This window comes from Haliaeetus albicilla, chromosome 3 (assembly GCF_947461875.1).
Source record: "Haliaeetus albicilla chromosome 3, bHalAlb1.1, whole genome shotgun sequence".
NCBI classification, from domain to species: domain Eukaryota; kingdom Metazoa; phylum Chordata; class Aves; order Accipitriformes; family Accipitridae; genus Haliaeetus; species Haliaeetus albicilla.
The window spans coordinates 51,658,293-51,674,701 of record NC_091485.1 but is presented as its reverse complement, the minus strand read 5'-3'; the positions used below and the strand labels follow the sequence as shown (position 1 = coordinate 51,674,701).

The 16,409-nt window shown below is 43.0% G+C and overlaps 1 protein-coding gene across 2 annotated transcripts in view; it reads right to left on the bottom strand.

Annotated features, from left to right (window-relative positions):
• LOC104323175 (neural-cadherin) overlaps positions 1 to 16,409 on the bottom strand; it is a 56,320-nt gene that overhangs the window by 37,490 nt on the left and 2,421 nt on the right. For both annotated transcript variants that reach the window (XM_069779698.1, XM_069779697.1), the window contains exons 2-5: positions 5,041 to 5,235; positions 4,360 to 4,585; positions 2,834 to 3,038; positions 2,317 to 2,428 (exon numbers count right to left, since the gene is read on the bottom strand). In XM_069779698.1, the coding sequence (XP_069635799.1) occupies positions 2,317 to 2,428; positions 2,834 to 3,038; positions 4,360 to 4,585; positions 5,041 to 5,235 (738 nt within the window). The remainder of the gene's footprint in view (positions 1 to 2,316; positions 2,429 to 2,833; positions 3,039 to 4,359; positions 4,586 to 5,040; positions 5,236 to 16,409) is intronic.

The following is a 16,409-nucleotide window of genomic DNA, read 5'->3' as shown; positions in this document are numbered from 1 at the left end:
TCCATTTTGTTCCATCGTGCAAACAGATCTTTATTGCAAAGGTATTTCAAGGACCATACAGCAGCCACAAACAGGTCTATGCTGGCTCTGCCCGTGCTCTGAGCTAGCTTAGTGCAAGCTAACTCCAGCTCAAAGCCTAGTATGTTAGCACAAAGTTGCCAGCTACAACTCTAAGCCTTGCTCTGCTGGCACAGTGGTGCAGCTGAAGGAGCACACTAATCCCTGCTGAGAGCGTACCTCCATGCTTTTCAGATCATAGCTCGTTTGCATCCACACCTCTTAAAGCATATGCAGTGAGCAGAGATCTGCCCGTAACAACTAAGTAGACAGACTGACTCAGCTAGCGTAGCATCAGCACTACAAACATGATACAAGCCAGACTTCTGAGTGTGTTGAAATAAAAATGGTTGACAACTAAAATCTACATTTACATCATCCACAGTTTTAACAAATGGCATATATCATGGTACCCTTTTCATTCATTGATAGCAACCCAATCCGCCACAGAATGGCAAAGGCTGTCTTGAATTTGCATTTCTTTTTGTTTGTGGGACAACCTAAGGTTGCGACATCCCACCTCTCAAGGAACTATAGCCAGGGTAAGAGCTGCTTTTCCTGAGATGATACTTGCTTTGGCAGTCAGAGTTAGTGGCACAGTACTCATCCAGCACAGGGTACAGGCTACAGCACGTACCACTTCCTTGCAGCCACTACCAACACTGATATGCCCTTGAACACCAAGTGAGCATTCACCCACCCGTTTTTACTGACTGTCACTATACTTCCACCTCACATCGTCTTATTTAAGAAGCCTCTTCCTATTGAAATGTACCCTGTGTGGAAAGACAACCAAACAGAACGCAATTGCAAACCGTACTGCACAGCTTTGCTGTTCTGCTTGCTTTGGGCGTGGGGCATACTTTTCTGCCACACAACTGGGTGAATTTTGATCAGCTTTACAAGTCTCCTGGGGAGAAAAATATTCATTTTTGTAACAAAAATCACATACCTAGGAATTCTTAGGAGTTGATCATTCCAATCAACTTATTTCTTCCCAAGAGCCCTTAAACAAAAAAAATGAGCCACAGCAAGCTCTGAACTCTCTTGATAAGTGTTTAGAGAAAGCAGGCCCTGCAGCCTTATTATCAGCACGTCACTACGCAAGGGAAGCTAAGCTTCTTAACACCACTGCAACCTGCACACGTTCAGCTTCAAATTCAGGAAATTTACATCATTGTCATCAAAAGACGCATCTTAGACATGTAAACTTTTGCTAAGTCTTGCCTTGGCACTTACCCATTTCTCACACGGTTCATAATCCCCCTGCGTTCTCAGCCAGTGTTCCCATTACCTACCCCAGTACCTGCCACTACTTCCAGTTTGAATACTGACAGCAAGCCTGTAAGCGTTCTCTGAGTTTTAGGCAGAACACACCCGTGGCACGTATCACATCACGACAGACTATGTCAGATCTCAAGACGTCTTTGAAGGCATTTAACTGACACCAGTAAAACAGGTTGGAGAATGGACTTATTTTCCTTGTCTGTTGGGCTCTGAAGACTGAGACAAGAGGTGCAGCATCATCAAAGTTCAGTCCTTACTTATGCAACCACAATATTTTGAGAGTGATCTTGAAGTTTTGGTTGGAACCCGGGGCTTAAAATTATTTCCAACAGCTCTGATCTTTCCACAGGATTCTAGCCTCTAAAAATGTCATCTGTGCACTCAGGTTTATGTGCAAGTGATATGTGGCCATCTTAAACACAACAAACTTGGAATGATGGCTGGTAAGCCACAATCAGAAGTATAAAAGTTCTCAGGTCTTCCAAAGTTTTCTCCTTTAACACTTCGTAGTCAATTATACAGTGTTAATACCTATTTGATAAAACTAGCTGCCCATTTAAAAACCTGCTTTTTTTCTTAACACATTAAGAAAAGAAAGATGAGTTGTAGCTGCTTCCAGGACACAAAAAGATCACCAAGCTGACTTAAAAGACAGCCATAAGATTTAAAGGAAACAAGGTACGGCAATCCAGTAAATCACTACCTGTCAGCTGCCTTAACTGCTCTTGGGCTACCACAAAAACCCTCCTTGGGCACACCACAGTGATCCTTGCCTGAAGACACTCACAACTCAACTTCCAGGGTACCTAAAAGCCATCTACAGACCTCCAGGAAAGCTACCATCCACATCTTACAAAGGCAGTGCCTGCTGTGGAAGAGCCAGCACTTCCTCATGGTGAGAACATGAACATGTAACACAAACTAGCAGGTCCATGGCAAGACTGAAATAAAAGGTACCGGGATGGTCCTCACCTTGCAGTAGAGACGTGCCAACAGGAATGGTTTCAGGAATGTTGTCTCTGCTGTAAATGGAGTGCTGGAATTCGGGAGAACAGTCATTTTCATCGGTGATATGGACCATGACCTGAGACAAAAGGACATGCTGAGAGAGGATTTTAGTTTCTACACTTAGGAAAATGGGTACCTCATTCTGGACACTGCCTGGGCAGTCATTGCTTTTGCTACTGGCCTGTCCTTACACCTCTGACGCTAAACTTTTTCTCATACTACTCCTGTAACACAGAGAAGTATTATCTCCTCTACTTCCACGCAGATGGGAGGCAAAGCCAAAGAGGAATAACAAGAGGTATTTCACAGAGCCTAAACCTGAACCCAGCTCAGACCCCAGCCTTCTGCCTGGACCATAAGGGCTCCTCCCTCCCAAGCATCTTCACAAGTTCTCTAGGCTATCCATGTGCATAACTGGTCCCGCTAATGAGGTAACAAGGATTGCAGGGACAGTGGGTAGGAAGTGAAGTGATCCACATACCTCAGTCACACTGCTAAGAGTGCTCTCAACTTCCATGGCTTTCAGTAAGAGGTGATAGAGGTGGTGCTCGCTCTCATAGTCCACGGTGTGGGTCAGGGTGAGCTCTCCACTCTCTTGCCTCACCTGGAAGAGCCCGCTGGGGTTCGTCAGCAGAGTGTACGAAAGAGGCTGGCTCTGGAAGGAAACAGCCTCAACAACTGCTACTCTGTAAGGAATGAGAGAATAACCCTTTGCTTCAAAACAACAACAAAAACCTGTCTCCTGAGCACCTAGAAGAGGAAGATGAGGATGAGGAAAGGTGAATTGCTCACTCTCTTGTCAATGCTGGACTCAGCTTTGTATTCAGACTGGAAATCCCCATGCTACAGGGAGCCCACCTACCCTCTCTTCTCTCACCAAACTGATCCCCTGACATAGCTGGGATAACAACCCATTTCAACCCCCACTAACATGAAAACATCTTTTTCTTCCCTACTGTACCCTTCCAAATACTTGACAGCAGTTACTGGCTTAGCTTCGGTTACAGAGATAACTGAGCTACTATACTTTTGACTTTCTTTGAAGCTGTATACTCAGAAAAGGAAAAGGTTCAGAGATGGATGGGAAACCCATGAAGCACAGGGCCCTTCCAGATCCTGCTGTCTGCCTTGGCAGGGCATGAAATCAATGTTTGCCTCCCTACCATGACTTATGTTTTGAAGTTCCATCTCTCACACTAGTCTCTGGCCGGTGTGACAATACACTTTAAGCCCATCTCAGTGAAAGCTCCAGGGAAGGAGAAAAATTTCCCTCCTCCTCCTCATTTAGTCTCTTTTAAGGAGTAAGTGGCATATCTCCAGCAGTTTTTCCTACTTCATCAGCTTATTTTGAGGCTTCCTACTCCTTAAAGGCCCTATGGCACTGCTCCACCTGCTATCTGGTGCCTTAAAAGCCCATGCTGCTCTCGAGCAGCTGAACAGTGACAGTAAAACCAGAGCCAGCTCAGCAACACCTGCCCACTGTGGCTTGGCTTAGCTACTCTTCTCACAATGGCAGAGCCCCTTGGAGACTTAGCTCTATCTATTTGCACTTCACATGGGTGTTGTTATCTCAAGAGTCTGGCAATGGCTTGCCTTTCTAAAAATTTAAATACAAGTCAAACGGGATACAAACAGCGCCAAATCTGGTTAACTAAAAGGCAGTATTTTTCAAGCACTCATTTATACCTGAAGTGCTCAGGAGATGCATAGCCTGGAGTTTGGCTGTTTTAATTCACAATGCAATCAGTAAGGCCCCAAAAGCATTAAAATAATAATTTCAGCAGAATTCCAGCATCCCAGACTACACCATGTGCCACAATACAGACTCTCAAACACCAGAAAAGCCATAAGTTCTTTTAGAAAGCACAACGCTATTTTTAAAGCGTAACAGGCAAACACATATGCATAACCCTGACAAGCAACAACACAAAAATTTCACTTTATTGTGCTCTGTGAAGTTTCTCTCAGACTGCAGGCAGGGAGCTCGCCTAACAAAGTACAACTTACTTTTCTCCTGCTGGAGTATTTTCAGGGACAAACACACTGTAGGACATGTTAGTGAACTGCGGAGGTCGGGAGCCCGCCAGGATGGAAATGGAGGCATAAGGGCTTTTGTTGCCATACTCATCGGTGGCTTCCACAGTAACCACATACTCCTTGTTCCACGTCAAAGGCAAGCCAGTCGTCATGATAATGCCAGTATCCTTATCAACTCGGAATCGCTCTTCACCACCTATCAATATATGCACAAATCTGCTCTGAAAAATGCCCCACAGCAAGAATATTTGCATCTTCACTATTTTAAGGTAAGCTATCCTCAAATCATCTGCCTATGTCCTTGCATGCACTTCTTTTTTCCTCTCCAGTTGTGCACCTTAACTTTCACTCACACTGTGCTCTGTTGAAAATGTGCAGAGACGAGAACGGGTGAGAAATGGAGCCTTAAGCTAACAGTAAGGCTGCAATCAATTTCAAAATAGAAGTAAAGCAAAGAAAGTGGCAGCAAGAAAGATTTCCATCCCCATAACTGTTTTACTTAAAGCACCTCCAGCTTCTATGTGCTGTGCCTGCTGTATCTTTTAGGATTGCCCAATGGAAAAATCTATCAACAAAATAATAAAATAGGAAATTGTTAAGAAAATTCTGTACCTTAACAGAATTTAACCATTTTTTTCAGAATAGACCTACCTGCAATGAGTGTGTAAGTTATCCCAGCACTGGTGTTTTCATTGTTACTGTAATATGCAACAAGCTGGTAGATGAGAGTGCCTTTTCGGGCATCTGGATCAACACGTGCCAGGTAGGGGTATGGGTACATGCCCCAGGACAGAAGTTCCTCTTCTGGGGCAAGGAGTGTCACATGGCAGAGGTACCAGTCATTATCTGCAAAAGATGCACGGATTTCTAGACAGCTTGTTCACAAACTTTAGTTGGGAATGTTTAAGACTTTATCCATTAGTATTTGTAAACAAACTGAATTGCCCATCACATTCATCCTATCACACGCACAAAAAATTCAGTACAGATACGGACTTTGTATCTTGATGTGGATTAAGTGCAATTAACAACTAATTAAAAATACTTTCAATAATAGCTTTTAATGAGTTAGATATGCATATTAAATACTATGTCAGTTACACTACTTGCCATGACACAGTTTTAAGTGCGTACTTATCGAGACTCAGGTGAAACTTGGCCTTTTTATTTGCAACAAATTCAGCATAAATGTTGCCAGTTTTACCAAATCAGGTTTAGGGCTTATTAAAATTTTTCTCTTAAAAATCAGTGGAAGTAGTAAGCAATCAAAACTCCCTAAAATTCTTCCAGCTCTAATGCAAATTTGTTTAATTTTCTCAAACCACTGGATATTCAAGGAAAGGCAGACGTGCCTTCCCCCTTCTGTCCCCAGCATCCCATCTGGCTGCATCTGAGTGAAACACCAGCTTTGCAATAAAACGCCCGCCCCAGGGCAAAGCCTTGGGCTTTGCTTCTGCAGGGAGCAGCAAGCAAAGGGGCAGGTCAGCCAGCAGCTGTATCCAGTGCCAGGGAGAAAGCAAGCCCTACGTATTGGCAGGGGAAGCACAGCACAAACTGCTCTCTACTGGGCATGGAGGATCTGGGGTTGGCAGCAAGCACCTCTAACCTGAAACCCTGGAGAAAAATGATGCATACATTGACTGTGCCTGTACTGCTTTTCCAGCTTAGAAGTGACCTCCGATACCTAAAACAACGGGTGCAGGTGATTGCATCTGCCAACCTTGGACTGTCAGACTTGGGAGCAGCCTGGAAGGACCCACACCACTGAGCATCTGACCTAGATCCCCTCTGACCTCCAGCCAGCAGCGCAGTCTGATGGCTTTCAGGTAGCAGGGTTGACCACCAGTGGGACAGCTCTAGGAATCACCCCAGATCTGCTCCTGGGGTGGCTATGCCACCGCTAGTGCCAGCCCAAAAGAAGAGGTGAACCCCTGACGTGCAGAAGGGCTGTCCACAGAGAAGAAAGAGAAGGAACCTTCTACCGCAAAGAACCTATAGTGATTTAATCACAATATTTGTACCTCTTGGGAGACCAAAATTCAAACCTCTTGAACTCACAACACCTTGCTAACAGATGCTGAAGGTACATAGGAGCTTCTCAAAGAAATTTTCCAGAGGTGGCCTTGAGATTTGACTTCAAATCAAAATGAATACATTCTTGAATAGATAAAATAAGTTCAAATAAAAAAAAAAGAAACTAAATGGGGGGGGGGAGTAGAAAAGTACATATGAGAAAAGCACATTTTCTGCCTGATAAAATATGATTGCATACTTGAACAAACTGCACTGAGGTTGCAGGTCTGTTAAGGACTACACTGCTATCAAAAGAAACACCCACCCGGGTGTACGTATGTCTCATACAGGAAATCCTTGATCTCTGCCTTCAGGAAGGCCACATTTCACATAGGATGGAAGAGGACCGCAGCAGCATGTGGACAAAACCAGCACCAAAGGCAAGAAATAAGCTAGAAATGCCAAACAAATTTTAACTGTAGACCTCAAGGATCCAATACTAAATAAAAGACTATCCACAGATAGAGACATATGCTGACACAAAAGACCTGCATTTGTGAGCAGCCGTACCCCACAGTAAAAATAAGTGCTGGACAAATTTACCAGAGGTAATCATTCCCAGGAGGGAAAAGACTTCATTGAATTTTTGCGGGTGTTTTAAAGTCTTTAAAATAATTTAAGACATGGTTTCTTTAGCTAGAGGAAATTCTTAGATTACATGGTTTCTGGTTTTCTAATGTACCAACGTTGCACACATGGGAACATTTTTTAAACACGCTCTGAAAGAATTTTTTCTCTGTATTGCTCGGTGTAAGACAAGGCACAACCCTTCGCACAAGCTAGTGGCTCACAAGAGTAGCTGTAGCAGTCAGTATTTTATCCATAGCCAAGAGGGAGGGCTGAGAAACACATGTCTTAATTAACCCAACTATAGACAGTGTCATTTTGCTAGGGTCAAGTAACAGAATGAAAACTTGTAGGCATGCGGCTTTAAAAATATTTTTGTTCGTTCATTGGTCTAATTCAGGCAGTTCTAACTTCTGTGGAGATGAATATCTAGTCAACCATTTTTCCCATTTAGTGAAACCTAGAGAATTATTTCAAAGAATTATAATTATATGGCTTATTTCTCAATATTGTCCCATGTAGGGACAATCCAAGTGTTAAATACCAATCAATAATGAGGTCCTAATCCTGCTGTAAGAACCGCCACCACATCAAAATGTCAGATCTAAACCAGAGCTTTATGCTTTAAAAAAGACAGAAAAGGAAATAAATTTCATTGAGTTCAGGACACCATGTCAAGGGAAATATACGTGTTGTTCAAATTAACAATAATTTTCTGGACTTTTACAAAAACTTCACCTCCCTCCTCTCTGAAATGTGTATTTAAAAAGAATCATAGAATCACTTAGGTTGGAAAAGACCTTTAAGATCATCAAGCCCAACCTAACACTGCCAAGTCCACCACTAAACCACGTCCCTAAGCACCACATCTACACGTCTTTTAAATACCTCCAGGGATGGTGACACCACCACTTCCCTGGGCAGCCTGTTCCAATGCCTGACAAACCTTTCGGTGAAGAAATTTTTCCTAATATCCAATCCAAACCTCCCCTGGCGTAACTTGAAGCCATTTCCCCTCATCCTATCACTAGTTACTTGATAGAGGAGACCAGTACCTACCTGGCTACAATCTCCTTTCAGGTAGTTGTAGAGAGCGATAAGGTCCTCAGCCTCCTTTTCTCCAGGCTAAACAGCCCCAGTTCCCTCAGCTGCTCCCCATAAGACTTGTGCTCCAGGCCCCTCACCAGCTTGGTTGCCCTTCTCTGGACACACTCCAGCACCTCCATGTCTTTCCTGTAGTGAGGGGCCCAAAACTGAACACAGTACTCGAGGTGCGGCCTCACCAGTGCCCAGTACAGGGGAACAACCACCTCTCCCTGCTCCTGCTGGCCACGCTGTTTCTGATACAGGCCAGGATGCCGTTGGCCTTCTTGGCCACCTGGGCATACTGCTGGCTCATATTCAGCCCTCGCTGAACCTTCGTAAAATTGTGACACTAGCAAAGCCTCAGATCAGAGCCTCATGGGGTGGCTGAGGTTGGCAGGACCTCTGGAGCTCATCTGGCCCAACCGCCCTGCTCAAGCAGGGCCACCTAGAGCAGGTTGCTCAGGACTGTGTCCACATGGCTTTTGACTGTCTCCAAGGAGGGAGACTCCACAACATCCATGAGCAACCTGTGCCACTGAACTAAAGTTCTGGGGACTGGATTTCAAGAAAGATGTGGAGCAGCTGGCAGAGAAGAGCAAAGAGCACAACCAGAAAATACGGCCTGTCAAGAAAGGTGGAAAGACCTGGAGATGTTCAGGAGACTGCAGGGGACATGTTAGCAGGACTATAAGATGCCGAAGGACTGATGTATGAAGTCAGTCAGCTGTTCCCTACGCCATGAATCAAAAAATAACAAACTCTCATTGCCAAGGAGAAGATTCGCGTTAGATGTTAGGAAAGAAGCAGCGAGGGCGGGGAAGGGGGGGGGAAGTGGTGGGGGGGTGGAAATCCCCCAGCAATTTTTGAATTATAAGGATAATGGAGCAATTGATAGTGGCTGGAGAGGCGAGAGAGCATCCATCAATGAGATCCTTAAGACCTGACTAGCAAATATCTGCCAGCAATCACTTTGGTATAGCACAGCCTGCCTCTAGGCAGGGGCACAGTACCAGCAAGACGGTTAAATCCTTTCCATCATACTTTAATCCCCCTGCTCTTCCGCTTTGGCATCTCATTGATTTCTGAAGCTTACATGTTCACGTGTCACTCGTTCCCCAGCAGCCTGAGGGAATTTCTAGCTTAAACAGTCCTTGGACCTTGTGTTTTTCTTTGCTGTTCGCTTAAAGGTTAAGAAGTGAGGGAAGGAGTGAACACCAATCTAGAAACAGACAGCATCACACATGAAAGGAAGAACACAGGGTAAAGCCAAACCTGGAGGGCCGTGGTACAGCAGCAGGTGGAAACACACTCCAGCTATCAGGTGGAACATCCTTCTGCAGCTGAGACCTGGCTCACTCCTTCAGTCCCTCAGCATTTATTTCTGCTTTTAAGCCTCAAAAGAGCAGAGCTGTTCTCTCTGTTCAAGTGAACAAAACTTAAACTGAAGCAACCTGCAAGCATGCTGACAAAACAGCCCGGGTTATCTGCATACAGACATCAGAGCTCTAATTCTGGCAGGGAATGAATAGAAGTAGCGAGGTGGGTACTGGTCTTTTCTCCCAAGTAACAAGTGATAGGATGAGAGGAAATGGCCTCAAGTTTTGCCAGGGGAAGTTTAGATCAGATATTAGGAAAAATTTCTTTACCAAAAGGGTTGTCAGGCATCGGAACAGGCTGCCCAGGGAAGTAGTTGAGTAACCATCCCTGGAGGTATTTAACAGATCTGTAGATGTGGCACTTAGGGACATGGTTTAGTGGTGGACTTGGCAGTGCTAGGCTAATGGTTGGGCTTGATGATCTTAAAGGTCTTTTCCAACCTAAGCGACTCTATGATTCTATGAAGAAAAGATTGTTATATCGGTCAGGTCTAAGTTTGAACAAGTCCCAGACTCTAAAAAAAACAGTGTTGAACGTACATCGGAGAATAACAGGAGGCCAGTCAACCACTATTCTGCCCCATCATTCAGAAAAAGCCATTCAGAAGCAGCACTTTGAGCCATCACTACTCAGCAGCGCAGACATTTCTGTTCTGGTAGCTGTCTCCTCTTCGCACACACACCAGGCATGAGAAACTCAAGGATTTTAAGGTGTTATAGACACATGGCAATCAAATACTATGGAAAATTATTGCATTGACTTGAAACAAGTCAGTGAAACAAAACCAGTCTTGATAAAGTAGGTTTTTTTCCCAGCAATGCATTGTTTTTTCAACTGTCATAACTGCAAAGGCATTAACAGATCAAGCCTCTGAAATCAATAGTGTTTTGTTTTGTTCCACTGACAAAACCACAGCATCCTATTAAATCAAAATGCAACATCACCCAGTGATGTTACAGCTCACCCACTTTGTCAATACAAATCATCCACTGAAAAGGAGGAAATAATCAGGAAAGCAGGCTCTATAGCCTGTGAAACAAGACTATCAACAGGATAAAATACCTGGCCTTCACACCACACGTTTGAAAAAGAGTCTTGGTATGATCAATCTAGAAGAGAATATTAAGGGGGGCTGATTTTCCTGGACATACTAGTGTATCCCCAAGGCTTTAGCTTTACTTCTTGCTTACATATAAGAAAGGCATGTCAGGGATGGCATGAAAAGGATGTCAACCAACCACCAGCTAAGAGGAACCTAAGTACAAGGGTTAGGATGTAGCAAGTGCAAGGATGGGGGAACTCACCACACGGCCATCTACGCAATGAAGGCCTGCTTACTTTCCGTCTTTGGGGGCTAAACACACTTCAGCAGATCAGAGCAGATATACCTGCACCATCCTTAGACAAGAGCATGAAAGCAAAGAAAGAACGGGAAAAGGTTTTTAAATTGCAAGTGGCCATTCTTGCAAGCTTCTGTCAACTCTGTGTGCCTTTAATTGTTTATCTTCCTCCCTAAAGGGAAGGAGGAAATGTAATAGCAGTAATTTTCTTTTCCTGAGATAAGGATTAGAGCTGCACTGACTGATGTGGGTTTGATGGGACTGATGCTGGGAAGATGAGAATTAAAAAATGTGCATAAAACCTGGTAGGTTTTGTTTTGCTTATATCCCTTCTGGCAAAATGAATCATTTGAATGTAAAAGAGACAGCGTGGTATGTGAAGACATTTCTAAACTACCTAGCTTGAAAGAAGAGGTTTCATTACATCAAGGGAGGATGCCCACACAGCCCCTCATCATGCTGTCAGGCCACACTGTTACCCCTCAGTGGCAGGGCAAGACGACAGGAGCTTTGGCTTGCTATTGAACCCTCACCAGGAAATGTACACCTGAGAAATGGTTACTACCACGGCTAAGAAACCCTTGTCATCCTCAGGACCCAAACACAAAATTAGTTTCAAATGACCTGTATTTCCTCAAAGTAAAAAGGAATGTAATTCCCAGAACACACCTGATGCACGAATAAGTTAATAAACTTCTATCTCAAATATCATACAAAATTATGTTTGAGATAGAAAATATCTTGTGTATATATATAAATATAATAGAAATACTATAAATGCTTGTGCTATAAATTTGCAACTTTCCTTATAAATTACAATTTACAAGAGTATTTTTTACAAAATGTAATTGGATATACTGAAGACTGAAAATATCAGTGTGTTTTGGCAGAAGCAAAAAGAAAAAAAATAAAGACTCACTTATTTAGGCTTAAGTTGGCTCCAGAGCCCCCCACAGACAGGGCAGTTGTGGAGGCAGCAGGGTAAAACGCTTCGCAGGCAGCAGCTTACACAAAGCATGACAGCAGGCAGCAGCCACCCCAACAAACACCACTGACAGACACGATGCCTTAACACTGCACTTCAGCGTAAAGATGGGGGAACCACTACCTATTTCCAAGATCTGTAGCAGAAACCAGACTCTCTGCTTGCCACAAGAAATGTTTTTCTTTTTTTTTTTTATGTTTAACACTACAGTCACCAGGGGTTACAACGTGCAGCTCACACTCTAGTTTCTCAAATGTATGACAGATCTGGGGAGCCTCAGGAAAGATCAAGGGAAGGAAAACAAAGGGGATTTGTGCAGGAAGACGAGAGAAAACACAAGACTAATTGGAAACTGCAAGCCTTCGAGTTTAAGGATACTACACTTCACACCTCCTGCCCAACACAGAGTGATTTAAAGATAAGCCACTGACAATGATGAACATTTCCCTTAGCTAGCAGCCCAATCCCCTTGATGAGGCTCCAGCGAAGAGGAGAGGGAGACAAGGCCTCCTGCTCTTCTGGGGGAGCAGAGAAAAAGCCATGGCTGTCATCACTGACACCTCTGCAAGTCAACAGGGCTAGGATTGGGGTGAAACCCCCCTGTGGAGCTACTTAAACCACAAGCATGATGGCTGAAGCACTGAGAGGCAGCTTTTATGCCCCTCAAAAACTATAGACAACCAAATCCCCCTACTGTCATCTAATACTGTCATGACAGTAGATGAAAATGTCTCCTTGTTTTCGTTGTTATTTCTTGGGTTTTTGGTTTTGTTTTGTTTTTTTCTTTCAAGCACTGTTCACTTCTCTCACTCAGATTTTGTAAGACAGCTTTGTATAAACCACCTCGCAAATCATAAATGCCAGTTCATCAGCCTTTTTAATAACTAGATGCTCTGTGGTTGTGAGACACACTGGTGCCCCAGTTTCTAACCATTACCCTTGACTAACAACAGATATTTTTAAAATTCAAGCTGCTTTTGAACATTCCAGTCTTTGTTTTGTAGTTGTGGTCAGTCATGTGCTCCAGTACTACCTGAGGATCAGACAAGATTGGGTCACTGTATTAAGTATCTCATAAACTAACTCTAAAATATCCCTGTCTCCTAAGTACCTGCAATCCAGTCCTCATCCACTAAGCAGTATCCTACAAACACTGAAGTATTGAATCTGAAAAAAAATTAAAATACATACGGACATGCCTCATGAAAACTTTTCCATGTGTATTGCTGTGCCTTTCAGAAATTTCCCCCAAACTAAAGTATATGTAGGAATATTCTACTTAAGAGTATTTAAACTTCCAAGAAAATGTCTTATAGCAATGATTAGTCTTTAACCAGAGTTCATAATCACTTTTAGAAATATCTTTTAGCCTAAAGAAGTGATATTTACACAGCCATGCTGTCTACTGTGTCGCCTCTCTCCTGCCCAAGCAGTTTTTGAATCTGGTGGAGAGTTTGTTCCAACAAGCTTTATGAAAGCCAGCAGCTGGCCAGAAGACAGACATCCCAAATAAAGGTGCCCATTGAGAAAAAGGAAAAGAGAAAGCAGCTTTTGCTTGGTCTCGATGAGCTGACCGGTCAGCAACACCTATGATGTTCATGTGTTTGCCCCAGCTACAGCACGTGCTGTCAGCCTTACTGGGAGAAGCTGGAGGGGGAGGAGGAGCTCTCACAGCAGGGAGAGCCTTCACAGGAGAGCACAGGTCCCCCCTCCAAAATTAAAGCCTTAATTTTATGAATTTCTTTTCTCCAACTCTCCTAAGAAAAGTTGTATGAGGGCAGTGTTAGCACAGCTAGTCTGCTGTCATGAAAATGATGGGTCAGCTCCACCCCAAACACTGACGAGAGATTCCTGAGGGTGAAGTTTCTGTAAATTAACACATTTGGTTTCTCAGCAATACTCCTAAGGTGAATTAGCAGATGGATCAATGCATCATCAGCAGAGACATCTGAAAATTAGTTCTGAAGAGCAGCACACAGACTATAAGTATATTGGGACATTTTATGATACATGCTTATGTATTTTGTTAATTAAGAAACACTAAAGCACTTCCTAAAGGGGTATCGTATCCCCTTGTAACGCACTAGCACACCAACTGGACTCATGTGGGACTAAGTAGAGAGGGCCATGTCTTGAAGGCAAGGTAACTTCCTTACCATCACAGTTATGGAAATAGGTGTGTTTACTCCCTTGAAAGCCCACAAACCACTACATTACCTTGTGGATGAAGAGCCCACAGCCACAGAACATCTAGGCAATGTGACTGTACCAACTGCCTCATCTAAAGCTATGTCAGTGGGTTTCAATTTTCCCTCCTTGGTTAACAACAACCAGCAAGCTCAACAGACCAGGCTGCAGAGATCATTTTGCATTATTTTCATGACATATTTCTTAATATACACCAGCACTTGGACATGTTTTCTACTCATACACCACCTCTCCAATTTTAGGAAGGAAGGTCTCAATATTAGTGTAGACTTATCCAGTGGGACCATCAGAGCTAAAAGGCAATTGCAGGTGCTACTGCGCACACAGGCAGCAAAGACAAATCTTCAGCCAATTTTTCACTTTCTTTGTGAATGCAAAGCTACAGCCAGCCTGTACACAAAAATTAAACCCTGCCACACACCACACCACTCCTGGAGCGCTAGACAACACTGAGAGCACGCAGGGATATTTCTGGCATGGTGCAGCTTTGAAAAGGGTCTAAAACAGGTTTTTAAATGCCTTCCTGCTGTTCTAATGTAATGAAAACTCAGAAATATGAAATCATAGGCTGTATAAAAGGATGTAAGATGTTAACATTAAGAATAAAGGGCTGAATATTCTCTTTTTAAGGTCTCCTATTGCTTTTCTCTTTAACTTGTTATGATAAAGGCTTTCTCATCATTTAAATAGCTTCTTACGTACCTTACTAAGAATATTTGTAACATAAACTTTACATTTACCTCTTCAGTTTTTAAGCTTTTTGTTGGTTTCTCAGCTATAGATTTTATCAGAATTCTTGCCGCTTATTTCTTGCCTCCGGGTCATTATATATTTTCACATCAATTTTTTTTACAGTAAGATTCTTCCAAAGATACATACAGACAGGGTAACACAATAACCTTCATCCTGGAGCTTGCTGTTTTGTCTAATGATCCCTGGCCATTAAAATGGTTTCACAGTTCAAGTGAAGCAAGCTTTTTCTCTGTCGGCACCTGAATTTGAAGGCATAGCAATGGTATCCACAGATGGTTTTAATCAGTCTGATACCAGGAGGGGAAAAAAAAAAGCAGCCTATAGTATGACCTCCAAACCTGATTGCCAGGTCAGATTTCTGTTTCTGGAGTCAGATTTATTTTGTTCTAAAAATGTCAGGGGGTGCCAGGAAGCAATGGGCCATTTCTGGCTCCATGAAAAAAAAAAAACCCTAAGCTATATCTTGATTTGAAATCATAGCCAGCAACATATACTTATTACTTGTTAGTTTTTACAGAAGCTGTATTATGTGGATTGAAAGGTTTTCCCTTCCCAGTAGGTATCCTGGTGGAAGTTTTTTAAGAAAGTGCAAGGGACTTAAACCACGTAATCTTTCCATGTGCAGTCTAGGCTGTATTTTCAGGAATTTCAAGATTTGACAGATGCCATTTTAAAATGCAGTTTGCTCCCAGCGAGTCATAAGGGTTCAATACTAATCATATTCTACCATAAGACACTAGACCCAAGAAACAGCATTATGCTACAGCCTCCTTCAGCACCTGTGAAACACCTACTTCCATTCACGACTTTTACATAAGAGAATGCAATTAATAAGGGTCCAATAGTTTTGGTTTTCAATTAGTGAGAGGATTAAAAGTTCGGCACATAGTTCCATAATATTCATTACTATGTGACCCGCTGTTAATTATATTTAGTAAGAGGCATGAGGAGAAATGAGGAGGAGACCAAAGTTAATTCTGTTCGGCTTTAGACAGTTCACCATGTTTCTTCAGATTAAAAATGGATGCTCAAAGCCTCCCACTGTTTCATCAATCTCCTGTAAAATAAGCAGCCAGAAAAAGATCCCAAGTTTGCTACTGTACAAAGTTATGAGATTTGATTTTAAAAGTAGCTTAAAGGAGTGTCTAAAATGACCTTGTCCCACTTGATCATCGAATTCCTTTCTCCCTGAGGCTCATCTCTTGTCAATACATTATCAGTGCACAGACAGTGGTAAAAACATGCTGTACAGCACCAGATTGGAGAGAACAACACGATTAATCATTTGTACAACGCTGCTCACAAGGTTATTTACTTTCATTATAAATAAGCAAGGTGGTCAACCAACAGGTCACCTTTCCAACTCCATCTTCAGCTTGAATGAGAAGTTCTACTTTCAACATCGGGCGACTTGTTTAAAGTTAGTACCTAGAAATACCGTGCAGCATTTTTATTATGTTAAATGTTTCTCACTTGCACAACACAGCCCATTCCTGCAAGAATAAGTTTCTCAGGCAGGCGGCTCTGGGATTCTCAGACTACACACAGTGCACAATGGTCAAGATCACAACCCTCAGCACGCTTCGACGCATTTGTTTTCCTCCCAGCCCTATGTTTCGCATTTCCTGAGC